The 17,032-nt window shown below is 41.9% G+C and overlaps 1 protein-coding gene across 11 annotated transcripts in view; it reads left to right on the plus strand.

Annotated features, from left to right (window-relative positions):
* L3MBTL4 (L3MBTL histone methyl-lysine binding protein 4) overlaps positions 1-17,032 on the plus strand; it is a 442,148-nt gene that overhangs the window by 350,171 nt on the left and 74,945 nt on the right. The window contains exon 17 of one of the 11 annotated variants that reach the window (XM_053205896.1): positions 5,182-6,383. The exons of the other annotated variants lie outside the window; for them this stretch is intronic. Coding sequence (XP_053061871.1) covers positions 5,182-5,192 — 11 coding nt within the window. The 3' untranslated portion in view covers positions 5,193-6,383. Of the gene's footprint in view, positions 1-5,181; positions 6,384-17,032 lie in introns of those variants that run through there. 11 annotated transcript variants of the gene reach the window in all.

The following is a 17,032-nucleotide window of genomic DNA, read 5'->3' on the forward strand; positions in this document are numbered from 1 at the left end:
TAGAATGTAATAAAAGTTTCTCATTTAAAAGGAGAGCTCTATTAGCCTTAACTTTGCTTAAAAAAATAAGTAGCAGAGCACTGTGTCCCAATTCAGAAACCAGCTGAGACTAGAGGTGTTGAGCTAGAGATTTTGGAGGTGCTGAGATTTGAATGATCAAGTTTGTTTCTCTGCCAGATGCTCTGAAACACCTACACCCTTGGGCCTGCTGGTAGCATCAGCATAGCCGCCAATGAGGCTCAAAGCAGGAAGAAAATCCTTGGAAGTAAGTGGAAGGGTCTGGATGCCTCTTAGCCTTCTTTGTAAGATAGCCTGAACTTTTTGTTTGTTTTTTTTTTTTCTTTAGCTTGTCTTTTTAATATTTTCTATATTATCTTTCTAAAAACTCCCTTCACCCTTCTTTTCTAGAACACTCTTCCTGTCAAATTCCCGAAACACATGAAAATGAGAAAGCCAGTTTTTTTTTTTTCTTGATGGACTCTAGATATAGATTATAGCTTATGGGTTTTGCACACATAAGCATTATTGACAAAATATTTTGAAAATCCAAATGTGGAGAAAAGTTATAGTGCAAGAATTAAAAAAAAAGTCTGAGTAAAAATAAATCTGCTTTAATAAGTAGATACTTATTTTTAGTCATAAGGCTTGAGGGACTGACAACTCTAAAAACTCAATTCCGCAGCACCAAGTCTGGTGCAATGTGGGCAGCCCTCCCATACGCTTCCTCAGAGTATTCCAAAAATAACCATCTCGAACTGGAATCTTCTCTGACACATCCTCTTCCCCATGCTGACACCACACCGTCCCCGGTGATCAGAGAGCACAGCTTTACCTACCCAAGTCTCTCCTGCCTGCTCTGCTGGGCCCTGGAACCTTGTTAGGAGAGAGTGAGCAGATCCCGGTGGTCAAGCTGAGGGGCCTCCCCTTGTTTACTGTCCAGAGTTGTGGAAGAGTGGACAACCCAGAGACAAACAGAGAAACAGGCCTTGTTTTCTGGAATAGAATCACAGCTTGCATCCCAATGCTGCACGGTATTCTTTCACTAGGGCCAAAATGGGATTCCTAGGTTCTTAGATTCTAGGCTTGTCATCCCAGACAAGGTGATGGGGAATTCTAATAACTTCAGCTTCTTCCCAGTGTCAGATTTGAGGGATATGGACATTCCCTTCTCATATTCTGTGAACGTGTAAGAATCGTGTGGGTGTTTCTGGGTGCAGTGGATGGCCCCAAAACAAAACCATTTGTCTCCTCTATTCGCCAGTTGTCCCAGGGCATTTACAGGCCTGTCTCCCTTGTCTGTAATTTCAGTGCCAAAGGGAAATATTCCTAGATGCAGCAAAGAAGCTTTACCTTTCAAGTATATTGGGTGTCAAAGAAAGAAAGCCCCCAAATCTCTCCAACCAGTTGATGTTGTGAGACACTTTTTTGCCTTGATGACAGGTACCAAGGGTTTGAAATAAAACCAAACAAAACTGCCCTGATATACAGTCTTCCTTGGAGAGAACATGCTTGTTTTATAAGAAAAAGTTTTCTAACCTTGGGATTTATACTCCATAAGGATACAGTCAATAAGAGCTCAGGGCTTGTTCTAAAGGATACAGCGGCAAGGTTAGAGAGGACAGAATGTTCACGAAGCTGGAACGATTGAGGGAATGAGGCAGGGGAATTCCTTTTCTTAAAAGCCCTTTACTCAAATGTTGTCCTGGGTTTCTCTACCTAAGCTTCTTCTACTGCTGTTGTGACATCCCATGATTGCTGAGAGAGAAGACATAAACGGTGAGGCCAAGCATCCTGTGTCTAAACAGAGAATCAGGATTCAATATCTTGAATAAATGTAAATGATCCTTGGCTGTATCTTTGGACAGTCGTCATGCTAGATTTCTGAACTGAAATTCTTTGGACCTAGAAATCATTACTGAGCAGTAGAAAAGGAGAGTGTTGTTGCTGACCCCAGTATACTCGGGTTGTTTTCTCAAAAGGCATGCTGATCTATTATATAAGTTGAGAAATACAAGGAGTTTTCACCTCTTTATAAATTACAGGAATAGCTGTTAAAATGAATAAGTTTATATAAATGAGGGGCATATATATTACTTCAGTACCATATGAAGATATACCTGAATATGCTTAGTATATCAATTAGGTATTTGGTTGAGTCACACTGAGTACATTGCCTCTCTCCTTGTTGCCATAGTTACCGTTGCCCTGTGGGGGTACATCCTGTATCATTTATGTAGTAGACTTTATTTATTAGCAAAGACAACAGTTTCTTCTTTTATTTACATGGTTTTCCCTCATTCACTGTTTTCTAATGCTTTCCTTTATTGATTTGTTTTCTTTGCCTTGAATAATTTCAGATGATGCCATTTTCCTTCAGATTTTGACTGCTAAGACATCAGTGATTTTCATGTGCAGAAAGTCAGATTATAAAATAACCACAAAAAGTAAATAATAAAATAGAAAGCATTTAAGGAAACTGCAAACTAAACTAAAAAATACAGAAGGCAGGATTCCTGAGTTATTCTAGATGTAGCTACCATGATGAACTTTTATTTTCTTTAATTTCCCTTTAGAAAGATAAGGCTTTCAAAAAAAACTTTCCCCAGTGGTCATAGATTTTCATTCAAATACTTTGCCTAGTTTTTGTTCTATAATTTTGAAAGGAACACTCTTAAAAAAAAAAAACATTTCTGGCAGTGGCATCAAATAATAGCTGTCTCCTTAATATGTTCCCTGTGATGGTGATCATCTGGCACTCGCTTCCCATATTATAGCGGATGCGTGTTTATTGGCCCTTTTGTGCTCTAAAGGATTGTGGTTACCATTTTACTTACTGTTCACACGGTTGAGAGTCCGTGTGTCCGTGTGACCTGTCCAAGGTCACACAGCTGGTAAACGACAGAGTTAGGTTCGGTTTTCCTCGGGAGTCCAAGGCTCTTCCCTGTAGTGCACCGCTCCTGGAGCTGCTGGGCTGTGCGCCTCCGTGGAAGGTTTCATTAGACGGAACACCGGAGAATCGACTTTAAGCTGAGCCACAAACTCCCTGCGTGATGTGGCTAAAACATTCAGACTGGGAGCCCTGGCTTCCTCATTTGTCAGATGGAAAGCATCTCTCTACCTCTCAAAGTGGTAGCTGACCAGATCAAAGGAGAATTAATATGAAAGGGCATTAAAAACAAAGCACTGTATATGTAAGAGTATGACCAATAGTCAAACATTTCTCTATATGTTCATCAGAGGTGGATAAATAACACCTTCACCTGAACCTCCTGATGGGCACTTCATGCCCAGCTGGGCCCCCAGGAGTGCGTGTACTCTTGTGGTTTTGCTTCCTCTCTGACCCTTGCTAAGTCCTCACATAAACATAAAAGCAAACTTCTTCCACAGAAACGTGGGAGATTTTGTTTTGTGTGGAATAGATTGGCATTGAAGTCTGTGTCAAAAGCCATTTGAGTGACTGTTGCATTCTTACTCTGCTTGTTGACAGTTGTTTCCTTACAAGAATGTCTTTCCGCTTGGTCAGAAATTTCTCCTTGGAGATGACAGAATTGCTGTCTTACCATTAATAAATTTTGTAGCCCACATCCTTTTTATTTTAAAGAAATACAAACAAATCTACCCAAAGCCATGCTTTCACACACAATAGAGGTAACCAATGCTTTCCTGAAACACGGATGTGTTTTCAGCCTTGCTGGTAAGCTCACCTTTCGATAATCGCCTTCTGGCCATTTGCAGAAGCAATTACTTCCACAGTTCATAAACACGGGGCTCCTGGGTGGCTCAGTTGGTTAAGCATCCGACTTTGGCTCAGGTCATGATCTCATGGTTTGTGAGTTCAAGCCCCGCATCGGGCTCCATGCTGACAGCTTGGAGCCTAGAGCCTGATTCAGATTCTGTGTCTCCCTCTCTCTCTCTCTCTCTGCCCCTCCCTCACTCACACTCTGTCTCTCACTCTTGCTGTCTCAAAAATAAAAAAAACATTAAACATTTAAAAACAATAAAAAAGAAACACAAGTCTACTGTATACAGAGAAGAGACTAAGATTAAAAGTTTAGTCATCTGGATTTCACACATATATCCTGACGTATAGTGAAGAGATCCTTCCCTGAGGATCTGAGACTCTGAGTTCAGTCACTAACGTTTTCTGTGGCATTGGACAACCCTCTTGGGACATCTGTCACTTGATGGGTTGCATTTGGCTAAATTTCAGGGGATGTCGGTTATATGTTTCTTTGTGTTTCTTATGTTTATATCAAAAGATTAATTTTTTTTACTTCTTTGAACTCAGGGGTTGGAGGATAAGTTTTTCCGATAATCTTTGTTTGGATTGTTTTACTGTTTTACCTTAACATTAAGACCGTTCCCTGAAAATCTTTCTAAATCACTCCCCTAAAAGGAATTCTTGAACATACTATCAAAGAAATCTTGAACATACTATCAAAGAACATCTTGATACATCTTGAACATACTATCAAAGAAATCTTATTTTCAAATATACCTACTCAAGCAATGATCTTGGTGCTCATGGCAATCTGGATTGAGCTGCTTAGAATCCTACACCTGTATCCGGTGCTTAATAACTCTTAAGCCTTGTGATTTGAGAAGTACGTGTATGAGTGAAATGAATATGCTAATACCAGATGTCATTAATCAGTACAAATTAATCTTGGAATGAATGACAAAATGTTATAAATCTTCTTTGGGGGTTCCATTCCACCTAAGGTTAAAACCTCCTTAAATACTTCTAGAAAATTCCTTAGAGAGGTTGTAGTAGGCAAAATGGTTCCTCTTTTATATATATATTGGGGTGGTATAACCATTCACCAAAAATAAGAGAGATGTGCAATTTGAGTTGCTTCTTCAACACCAGAGAGCACGGAAGTATCTAATCATAATGTCTCACAGATTCCTCAGGTAAAAGGTACTAAGTTCTTGGAAAGAGTTTTAAAAACAACTAGGTTTCAAAGTCTATTTTGTGTCTTCCAGTGGAGTCATAGAGTAATCTAGAAGTAAACAGATAAAAGCTGAACTCCTAGGAGGGGAAAGAAGGAAGCCCACCCACTTGGTGCTGCCCCCTAACCATGCAAGGGCCCTGAGGCACTTCCACAGAACCGTTTTTGTGGTGGCAGAATCCTTCATGTGTTCATGTGGCCATTCCACACATATTTTCTACATACCCAGCATTATTCTAGGCATGGCGGAGACCACAGTGAACAAGAGCAAAGCTGGTCTCAGCTGTCATGGAGCCCACCGTCTGGTGAGAGTGACTGACACCAAGCCGGGGAAGGTTACAGCTGAAGTAAGTGCCCGGAAAGAGCAGCATGGGGTGCCAGAGGGTCAGAGAGGCTTCTCTGAGGGAGTGACACGGGGTCCACTCCTGAAGGGTACAGACACATGAAGTGGACATCAAGGGAAGCGCAGAGGCAGAGGGCAAGGGGAGAAAAGAAGGACATTTGCTGAGTGTTTCCATGAGCTGACAGTATGAGTACCGTGTGTGTTATTTATTTCAATGATCTGATATGATAGTCTTAATCTGATGTTGAGGGTACTGCTTTTCACCCTGTTTTACCGAGAGGAAACCAAGGTACAGGAATTACATCGTGTACCCTTGGTCCCGCTGTTAAAGATGATGGAGGGTTTGAACCCAGGTCTTACTGTAGAGCCTACACCCTGGGCCACCACCCCGTTCACCTCCTAACACGAGCAGACGCTTACAGGGGCTAGAGCGATGGTGACGTGTGCATCAGTCTGTTCGCCAAAAAGATCAACATGAAGACTCAGGCCGGCTCAGGGGCCATTCATTCAGCCCATTGCTCCACACTAACACGCGTGATGCTGTAAAGATGGGTTTGTGAGAGGCTTCTGTGGGAAAGATGTTGTCACTAAATAGGCAAGCTCACGAGAGCACTGAGAGCCTGTCTGCAAGGAAGGGAAAGAAGCAGACGCGGTGCCTGCCAGCAGCCCCAGTCACACTGGCAAGACATGTGAGGAGTACAGAGCTTCACTGGGCCCGGTGAGTTGGACTCCGCAATGGCATTTGCATGCCATGATTCCTCCTTCAGTCACCTCTCAGATAACAGTGAGTTCATCTGCCCATATTGTACATAGCGTGTAGACATCGTTGAGGTGTGCCCTCTGGACCGTGAGCTCGTAGGCCGGGAATCTTTGCTTATTTCTGTATCTTCTGGGCCTGGCCTCACGCCAGTCCTGCAGTGAACACTCAGTACTGAATGAAATTTGTAGCGTTTCTGGAGCCAAGTCCCTTGCGCCTTTCTCTATAGAGTATTTATTGCCTTATTGAATTTATATTTCAGCTATGCAAGCAGTTGTTTTACTAATCCACATAGATTACAAATGTCTTAATTATCTCAGCATTGTATGTATACGTTTTAATGTTTGTTTGTTTGTTTGTTTGTTTATTTTTGAGGGGGGAGGGCAGTGAAAGAGGGAGACAAGAGGTTCCAAAGCAGGCTCCGCACTGACGGCAGACACCTCAACGTGGGGCTCGAACCCACAAACTGTGAGATGATGACCTGAGCCAAATTCAGACATTTAACTAACTGAACCACCCAGGCGCCCCTCAGTCTAATAATTTTAAAGAGCCAACACCGGCTGGAAATCTGTGAGACATCTCCCTCTACCACTTAAAAATAGGAAGACATAAGAAACAAGAGCAGGGTAATAATCACATGTTCAAACGCTGGACTTGTTCTTCCAGATATTCAATTTGTTGTGGAGAGAATAAGTTGACACAACATTCTATTGGAATTCTGTGAGTTGTAAATGGATTCTGCCTGACCATCTAGTGCGCACTGTAGTTTAGAGATCTGTGGCATTCAATTTGCATAGCCCAATTTCAGGCCATTGCAGTACATTTTCCAGTTTGTTGACTTGTTCTTTCTCTAAAAACTAACAATGTCAGAATTCTTTATGCCCATTAGCCTACTTACTCACTGAATCTTGAAACAGAAAATTCTTCACCATTGGCAAAGTAAGAGCCAGCTATTTGCAAAACTTAAATCGAGACTCTCTCTGTTACCACAGACGGTTAGATGGGAAAAAATACATATGAATTTTGTAACTCACTGCCCTTTCAGCTGCAAACAAGGATATTTGACCTTTTTTTGCCATTTGCTTAAATGTCTGGAAACTGATATTTATTATACCACAAGAGGCATATAAAGTACAGTAAGCCCTGTTGTTCACTGTGACTAGTATCTGGCAGGGAGCAGGCACTGATTCATATTTATTGTAATCCAGCATATTGATTAATACAATATATTGATCCAATATATGTCAACTGCCATCTTCTGAAAACTGCAATTAATTTCATATTGAAAATACGTTGAACATATTTTATTGCTTTATGATTCAAAAAGCACTCCACAGATTTCCTAAACTTCTGAGCCATTGTTTCAACATCACTTGAAGTTGTATTGATTGATGCAATGGTGCCAGTTGACAGAAATTTCCGATCGATAATATGCTTTCAGCACCCGTCTGTATGTGTAATTTTCAAATTAAAGAAAAAAAATGCTTATGAAATTGAGTTAAAAGCAGTATTTTAGTCATTACCAAGGGTTTTCTCTAAGTTCTTAGTAAGTCTTTGGAACTACCTCCAATTGCTTTGCAAAGAACTCCAAAAGAGACATTTTATAATTGAGCAATGCGATAACAGAGAACCGGCGAGGGAAGCCCGTCAGTAATCAAGCACAGAGCTCAGTGGCCAAAAATGTGCCATCAGTGCTTAATGAGACAGAACAGCTAACTGATTAGAAATGTTGCAAGACCCCGCTGGTGCCAGCATGGCCACTCCCATGGCCATAACTGCTACTCTCAGTCGTCCCTGCTATTGATGCGCATCCTGCAAACCAGGAATTTTTAATGCAATATACTGAAAGCCAGTGCTGGCAAATAGGGCATTTATGATGCCAGGGTCCATTGATAGAGCATGGTACCCCTCAAGATACCTTTCATCAGCACGGGTACTGCATGCTTAAGACTCCCAACAAAACGCAGGAGAGCTGATGGCGTCCCAGGGCAAAGGCCAGAGTCTCCATCAAAGTTACAGAGTAAATTCCATCCACTTAGGAAATTTTCAAGAAATGGCCAAATTCATCCACTGAATCTGCCCTACCAAGGAAATGCAACAGGATTTCTACCCAGTTCTTGAATGAATGAAGATACAGATGCAGACTGTGATGGGCTTACTGGCATCTCATTGCACCAGGGCCCGCAGGGTTTTAATGAGAATGCTTCCACCCGGGCAGCCAAACTAGATGGGCACTGCATATTCTTGACTTGTTTGCGCATTGAAGATGCAGCGGGAATAAGTGCAGGAGGAGTCCGCAGAGGACCTCTGTGCAGTGTGGGAGGCTGAGAAAGAGCCCCAGGATCCACACTGAGGGCTCTCACAGCCGAACCCTGACCCTCCAAGCAGCTGCTACCATTACCTTTCGCGTGTGCTTCCCCCAGACACATGGAGCAGGAAGGAAAACTAATTTCAGAGCAACAGAAGAAGACCAAATAGGTTACCAACTTGTTGACGTCACCTGTTCATTATTCTTTAATATACAGCATCTTCAGAAAACTGCTAAGGATGTAAGAGCAAATCAGTACATGTTCCGCAGCAAAATTTGCTTAAAATTTTTTTTCCCATTATGAGCAGATCACCTGCTGGGAAAAAAAAATCTTCTATTTTCCCTTCTTCTCTCCAGAACTCATTTCAGACCCATGTTATTGCCCTAAGAGAAAAAAAAAAAAAGTCTCCATTAAAAACCAGAAGTTGCACACTTCACAGCCACAGCCCATGGGGCGACTGGGGGACACAGTAGATCTTCAAATAGCAAATCTTAGAGCCACTGTGCACACTGGAGTCAGGCTGCATTTGCATTTTGGAAAACATTAGGCATTGATTTTGTTGAGTTGCTTAAATGAAATACTTCAGAAATTAATGTGCACAGGTATTAATAATAGAGAGCATTAACATTTATAAAGACTAAGAGACTTTTCTCAAATTGGAAAAGCTATGCAGGGACATTATTAATATTTTTATTATTCTGAAGACTACAAGGTTAATTGCTTTTCAAAATGGTGAGGCTAACTAGTTTTTGCAGAGTTTCTACCTAAAGGAAAAGGCTAAGACTAGATTAACCAGGATTTTCTATGGTCCTAAAGAATGTCTCTGACACACATGGGGAAGTACATGGGGAAAATAGGATTTGGTGAGAAGTTCGATTTTACGGAGTACTTTATCTAGAGGAAAAGAATACAAAGAATTAACATTGAGTCCTTCTTTTGACCTCCAAATATTGTGTCACTTCTTAGAACACTTGATAAACTCCTGGTCAGGCACTTTGTAATGATTTTTTTTTAATTTTGGTCTCTTGATAATTATTATACCCAATTGAGTAGCGTAAGTGCAGTGCTAACTGCTTTTAGTACTCAAAGGACTGTATTTACTGCCTTACTGACTTCACATCCATGTTTTGTGGCATTTTGCTAGCTCACATCTTGACTGGTTAAAAATTTGTATTAACAAGTACAGAATGTAGTCGAATTGCATAGGTGTTCTGTGCAATTACAAATTGGGCTTATTGTGCAAAACTACTTTTCTGAAAGCACTTTAATAAAACAAATTGAAAATTTCCTGTTTCCAGGAACTTTCACTCTGTCCAAGAAGTAATCAGAATAACGGAGAAAGGAAGCTGCAATGGCGGCTACCAGCTGGATTTCTCATGGGCCAGCCAGTGCCCTGGGGGCTTATTAAGACCCTTGTTAAGTCTGGGGAGGTGTAAGTTCAACTCGCAGGCCAATCTATTTTCAAGACTTAAACTGAAAACATAGTTAGATAAACCAGAAGCAAAGCCAGTTCTGTGGTCTTCGGGAGCAAAATTACTCTTCTGTTGAGCCACTTAAGGATAGGGAGAAGACTGGATGAAGGTGAATGATGCTCACTGTGTGCCAGGCCCCAGCAGGTTGCTTCTCTCTAAGTTGCGTTGTGTTATCTTCTTCTTTTCTTTTAATGTGGAGAAACAGCAGCACATAGGGTGTAAATAATGGGCCCTTCCCAGGGCCACATGGCTAATGAATGGCTGACTGGCACCAGCACCAATTTGTGGTCAGTCACCACGAAGGCAGCATGGTGGGGTAATAATGTCCTGATGAGTAGCTTTGCAGCAGCGGCCGGGGTCGCCAACCTGTGTTCCGTCTGCATAAGAAACACCTTTCCTGAGCGCCAGTTTGAGAGAATGTGGGAGAAGGATTGGCCAACCCCCCACCAAATCCATCTGTGGTCATGGCATGAACATAGACTCAAATGAAGGATATGTGTATTTTCTTCAAAGTGTAATTAGTTGGCGAAGTGTTCTCACTCTGCTTCAGAGAACTAGTGCCATATGTCAATATTAGTGTTCTTTTACTGCATTCTTACAGGGATTTTCCTTAAAGCAGTCATCCGGACACTTACATTCCAAACACAATTTAAAATGTTGCCTAGTCCAAGCGTCTCTGAAAAACAGAAGCAGTTATCAGTTACTGGTGCTCTTGAGAAAACAGTCATATTTAACTTCTGCTGATTCAATGTAACAAAATTACAAAATAATGAACCTACCAAAGGATCCTTTCACTCTAAGATCAGCTGTTTAACAAACACTTTACGGAGCAAGTACTGTGTGACCAACACTGTGAGTTACAGTCAGTCTAATGGTAGCCCATCCAAGTAAAGAAATACAGAAGCAAATAGTTTTGTTTTGTTTTTAGTTAGCAAGCTCTGGAAAATCTTGGTCATTGGAAGTGAAATTTAAAAATTCATCATTCTGTCATTTAACTCAAAACCTTCGATCTCTATTTACATCGTGGTTAAGAGCATAGGGCTGGAATTCGTTCAGTCATCTATTTAATAACCATTTATAGTCTACTGCTTGACAAGCACTGTATTGGACACTGGGTCTATCACTTGTCAAAAAAAAAAAAAAATAACAGTCCCTACCTTCACTAAATATTACATTCTAGCTGGGACGACAGATTAATCAAATGACCTTATTTTAAAAATATCAACCTGTACCTGCAGAAAGTGATATACAGAAGAATTTACGTGAGACTTTTATTATAAGAAGACTTGACGTAACTGAGGAAATAACATAAGGTTTCTGAGAAAGGGGACATTTGAGCTATGACTTAAAGAATGGGCAGAAGGTGATGAGGCAGGAGGAGGGAAGAAGGATCAGAGCAGCAGAAGGTAGTTGTACAAAAGCCTTGTGGAGGGCGGGACAGTAAAGCATCAGGGACTAAGAGAAAGTCAGTATAGCTTGAGAAGAGAGAATGGATGGTTGTGAAAATATGATGGTTCAAGATGAGCCTGGAGAAGTAGAGTCTGGTCTTTGTACTGAACACAATGGCAAGGCGTTGATGGGTTTAAAGCAGGGGAAGTGGATGATAAGGAACAGAATAGATACAGGCTGATCAGTTGGAAAACTAGTGAAGTTTCCAGGATAAAGGTGATGGTGGCTCAGAGGTGCATGGTGATATGGAAAGGATGGAGAGAAGAGAACATATTCAAGATGTATTCAAGAGGTAAACACCGAGAGGATACTGGGGATGAGTGACGGGGGCTATTAAGAATGACTTGGGCAACCGAAAGTGTATAATGCCTTTCACTAAGGAAACTTGAAAATGACCAGGTTCGGGATTTGAGGGCCGTGGGGGCAGGAGTGAGAATACTGAGTTAGGTTCAAGTATGTAGGGTTTTGAGAGGCATTTGAGAAAGCCAGAAGAAAATGTCAGGTAGCAAGTATGTGGGGCTATAGCTGGAGTTCAGAAGTGAAGTTTGGACTGGAGACTAACTATTGGGGGTAGTGTGCATAGAGGTGGCAATTGAACTCCGGAGTCTGGGTGCAATCAATTTGGGAGAGGGTGTAAAGGGGATGGGGGTCCTAGGAAGGCCTAGAACCAAATCTTGAGGAACTCTAACCCTTAAGGGCTGGTTCCAAGGGAATGAGTCGTAGGGACAGGGAGGACTATCTGCTCAAAAAGTAAGAGAGGCAAGGGCTGCTGTGTCATGAGCATCTAGAGAAAAGAGTCTGTTAAGAAGGAAGGGTTCCAGCACTGGATGTGCTGAGAGGTCAAGTAAGATGAGTACTGAAAACTCTACATGGGACTGAAAATAAATTATGTTGGATTGAATGATGCCAAGGTCATCAAGGACACTAATGAAAGCCTTGGTGGAGTCATGGTTAGATTCAAGTGACTGAGGAGAGAATGGGAGGTAGAGATAGGGAGACAGCCAGTAAGACAACTTATTCAAGGTCAGCTGAGAAGCTCAGGAGGGAGATAGGGTGAAGACTGGCAGTACATGGGCCGTCTAGGAGCTGTGTGTGTGTGTGTGTGTATGTGTGTGTGTGTGTGTGTGTGTGTGTGTGTGTGTGTGTGTGTGTTAAATGAGAGGCACTCAAGAGTGTTCCAGCACCAGTGGAAGGATCCTGGTGAGGCAGGTTGAATTTATACAAGATAGAAGGGATTACTGAGGTCATAGTTTCTGAGAAGGCTCAAGAAGATGAGATTTGCCTCAGGTGGGCAGAGAGACAGCTTCCATAAGCTCAGTTTGAGGAAGATTCAGGCTTTCCAGTTTGTGGCTTCTATTTTTTTCTATAAAGTAGGCAGCCGGATCATCTGCTGGAAGGGTTCAGAGACAGGCGGCAGCTGAGGGAGCCTAAATGGCAGGACCGAGGGAAGGGAGGTTTGAAACACTGTGCCTCGAGAGTGGAAAAGCAAGTGAGCCAGCAAGGGTCGTGGGGCTGCTGGGCAGCCCTTGATGGTTATGGAGTTTTAGTGGAACCAATCTGTCCTGTTAGGATGCGTCTGCAGGCACAGAAAAAGCAGTTAGCGAGGCTCTCAGACTGCAATTTTGGCCAGATGGTTGCAATGAAAAGACAGAGAAAGAAGGAAATGTGAAGTATTTGCGGGACATAAAAAAATTTCCACTGAATCTGAGCAGAAAGAAGAGGGTAGTGAAGAAAGAATAAGGCCAAGAGGTTGGGAGCAATTAAGGGAATGAATCATTTGAAGATCCCCATGAGGTCCAGGCACTCATCAACCTGTAGGAAGCTGATGGGTGAAAAGAGGCGGGACAGGCATGGTGGGCGTAGTCTTGGAAGTCTCTGATGCTGCACAGGCCTGAGGCTGGTGGCTAGAGGACCCTGCTGCTCCCCTGGGGTGTGACCCTAGACCCCAAAATGCAGGTTCCACAGGCCACACCAACAGGATGGATGGCCTTGATGGCCGAGGCCTCCAGGTTCTGCCATGGACAGACCAAGACCACATGTCTTGGTCGCTTGGCAGGCTGCTTCACTCCCAAACCTCACCATGCTCCTCTGGAAGTTGGTGTTAGCTTTCTGTGGTTATGAGGATTGAGTAAAGTTATGGGTGTATAACAGCACAATACCTGACTCTTGGCCGGGAATTCATAAAAAGTGTCAGAAGCTGCTGTTTTTTTCTTGTGACACAGGCATTTTCTAGGCAGATCACATGTTTCATTGTTGTTATTCTTTTATTTTAACCCTTAAGAGGCAAGGCAGAAAGACATTTTGGATTTCAGAGAAACTGTGTGATTTGTAACATGGTGATATTATCATGTTGACTTAATCTTTTCTCTTCTGACTCTACAGCTGAGAGTTGAGAGTTGCAGCTCCGCTGTAGGGGAGCCAGAGTGAGGGGCAAGCTGACCCTAAAACAGGGTGTCTTAGGTGCTTGCTATCCTTGAGTGCCTGTCTTGTTCAGACTAGACTAACTTAGGTTCCTTTCATAAACCATGAATTCCAAGTGTCGGGCATCGAGGAGTTAGGCCACTCAAGGGGCTCCTTCCTTCCAAAGCAATGTGAGAAAAAAGTTCACTTAGTTAGGTTTATTTGCTTACCTGTCACCTACACTCAACAAAGATGGCTGGGGTCCTGTTTATCTTTGAATGTACACACTCATGGCAGGTGCTCAATAATTGTTGTACGGAGTAGACTCTGAATAGCAAGGTTTTTAGCTCTGTAATAGGTAGGGCAGGGTTTCTGCTCACATCAGCACTATTGACAGCTGGGGCCAGATACTTCTTTGTTCTTGGGGCTGCTCCATGCACTGTGGCATGTGTAACAGAATCCCTGGCTTGTACTCACTAGATGCTATTAGCAACTCCGCCCCCCCCCACCTCCAAAAATAATGACTCTGGACATTTCTAATTATCTCCTGGTGGAGGGAGACAAAATGGTCTTTGGTTGAGAACCACTAGCTTAGAGGAAATCTTTAATGTGGTCTATTTGTTGAATTTTTTTAAGTTTATTGAATTGTTTGCAGAGGAAAAAGCCTGAACTATAACCCCAAATATCTTGCATGGTTTATTTCCGAGAAGTGAAATTGTAGGTGTTGTAGTTTCTTTCTGTAGTCCTTGGGCTTTTTGAAAATGTCTCATGTTTCTTCACTATACATGTATAGCTCTTACAATTTAAAAGGGAGAGAATGAAAAACGTTTAATATATGAAAATGATTCTTTTAAAAGTATGTGTTTCTTCCTAATACCCAGACATTCCTAACAATCGTTTTGATTTCAGCCAGTGAACATTTATTTTATTGTGCATTTTGTTTATCTAATTTGTTCATTAATTATCATGGCTTGGAGTATTTTTAATCAGCAATGTCATAATCTGCTACTAATTGAAGTTCTAGATGTTGACACAAATTTATTGGTCAGCCAAGCAATGGATTTCAGTCTCAGAGACACCTGACCTTTTTCTATAAAGGCAGGAGCTTATCCAGTATCAAGTGACTTTGGTATAACCACACTTGTCCAGTGTCACTATTAGAGCCTGAGGGCCCAGAACATTGGAAAGAAGAGGGTGTGTGTGTGAGCGAGTGAATGTGCGTGTGTGTGTGTGTGTGTGTGTGTGTAAGTAATAATAAACTCCAAGTTAAACTTAATTTTTGAAAAATCAGCCAGTTAAGAGATTTTGCAAAACTCTAAATCAAAAAAAAAAAAAAAAGATTCACAAGAAAGGATCTAGAGCCCCTTTCCCTCACCCCTTAGTTTAAATGAGGGGGAAAACCTAAAAAGTGAAGGCTTTCTTTTAGTACAGACCTTCAAAGGGGCGGGGGGGGAATGTCACTAGATAAAGATGAAGAGCTGATTCCAGCATTCAGATATGTAGCAGAGTATTTTTAAAAGCAAGAGAAGTTTCTCCTTTTCTTTTTTGTTCCATATTTTCATCACAAGTGATCTTAGAAACTTACTATCTTAGTTGACTTGGGCTGCCATAACCAAATAGCACATACTGGAGACTAGAAATCCCAGATCAAGCAGCCAGCAAGACGGATTTCTTTCTGAGGCCTTTTCTTGGCTTGTAGGTGGCTGCCATCTTGTCGTGTGCTCACTTCTGTGTGGGGGGTGGTGAAGGGAGAACATGAGCAACCTCTCTGGCAGCTCATAATATCTGGGCACTAATCCCATCATGAGGGCCCCACCTTCATGACCTAATCCAACTCTAATTACCCCCCAAAGTTCCCATCTCCAAGTAGCATTGTTTTGGGGGGGCAGAAAGGGGGTACACAAATATTCAGTCCATTACATCTCCTCAATGATAACATGCAGAAATGGGTGATAGAATTGTTTATTTATGAGGCAATGATTGTTTGACCCAAAGCTCTCTCTTAAATATTTGCTTGTTCAAGGGAATGTAGGCGTTTGTATTTTTGATTTCTTTCCATCAGATATTCCTTCAACATTGACACATCATAGCACTCATCTTTTATTTACCAATGTGCCCACTCCCCCTTCAGTGTTACTGTCTCTTACTTGATCACCAAGTCAGGAGAACAGTTGAAAAATGATTTTAGTATCCCCTAGAATTATTTTCTAGTGTCTTTATTAAAACAATGTTTAAGTAACTTATTTTGATCTGCATTGCTATTGGTTAAATCTCATTGAGACGTAAATACTTCATACAGCAAAATTTCATTACAGTGAAAGTTACTTGTTAGGCCTTTGGTTTCATCATAATGAGATTAGAAAAACAGTATGTTAACGCTGAAGAATTTACATTGATTAGAGCATGTAGGTGAAATAAACGTATATTAAATTTTGAGAAATGGGGAAGAGGTGATGATAAAACAACAATGAGATATTTGGAGTCATTTTAAAAATACATTTTCTACTTTGGAAAATCTTATTTTTCCTTAGCACGCAGGGTCTCTTCACCTGGAGAAGCCACCTGTGGATATGAGACTCAACTGCATTTTCTTTATACAGAACCTTATTGTTCACAGATAGTTGAGAAGTACAGTTTCTTGCTCCATCCTGGAGTCCTTCCTTCCCCCAACTCCAGGGAGATATTTGGAGTCTGTCTCAGACAAAGGTCAGAGTTGGCTTCCCCAGTTGTGTCCTCTCTCCTGAACTGAGTGCAGTTATAAACACTTCCTCTTTGCAGGATCTTTCCAGTAATAGCTAAGATTGAATCAACTGCAGAAGCACCATTTCTTTTTTTCCCAGAAAACGCCCATTCTGCCGAAACTGACATCACTATGTGGCAGGATGGACATACATATATATTTGATCATCTGTCTAGGAAAGGTTCATGTTCACATCTTCTCCAGTGGCAGTGTTTTCTTGGGCAGCACTTACCTCCACTCCACGCAGACAGAGTTGTGTTATTTGTAGAGTCACCCGTACCGTGGAGGCCTGTCACCAGGGCAGTGCCCCGGGAACTAGGTCACACATTGTCTTTGAGGGGGTTTACATTGTTGCGGTGTGGTTTTCTGTCCGTCTCCAACCTGGGGAGAGCGAAGCCTGCTAGCCAGGCTCACAAGATAGCTGCAGTCAGTAGTTTCAGTGTCCTTGTGCTTCTCTCTAATCCCTGAGCTGGAACAGTATACAGATGTTCCACGTCTCCTAACTCGTTCCAAGTGTTATTTCTCCTGCCTATGGATGTGAGTTATTTTACTCCTTATGTTTTTCTGCAAGTTCTTCTATCAACTCCTTTCCTCCCAGTGCCATCTACTC

This window comes from Acinonyx jubatus, chromosome D3 (assembly GCF_027475565.1).
Source record: "Acinonyx jubatus isolate Ajub_Pintada_27869175 chromosome D3, VMU_Ajub_asm_v1.0, whole genome shotgun sequence".
NCBI classification, from domain to species: domain Eukaryota; kingdom Metazoa; phylum Chordata; class Mammalia; order Carnivora; family Felidae; genus Acinonyx; species Acinonyx jubatus.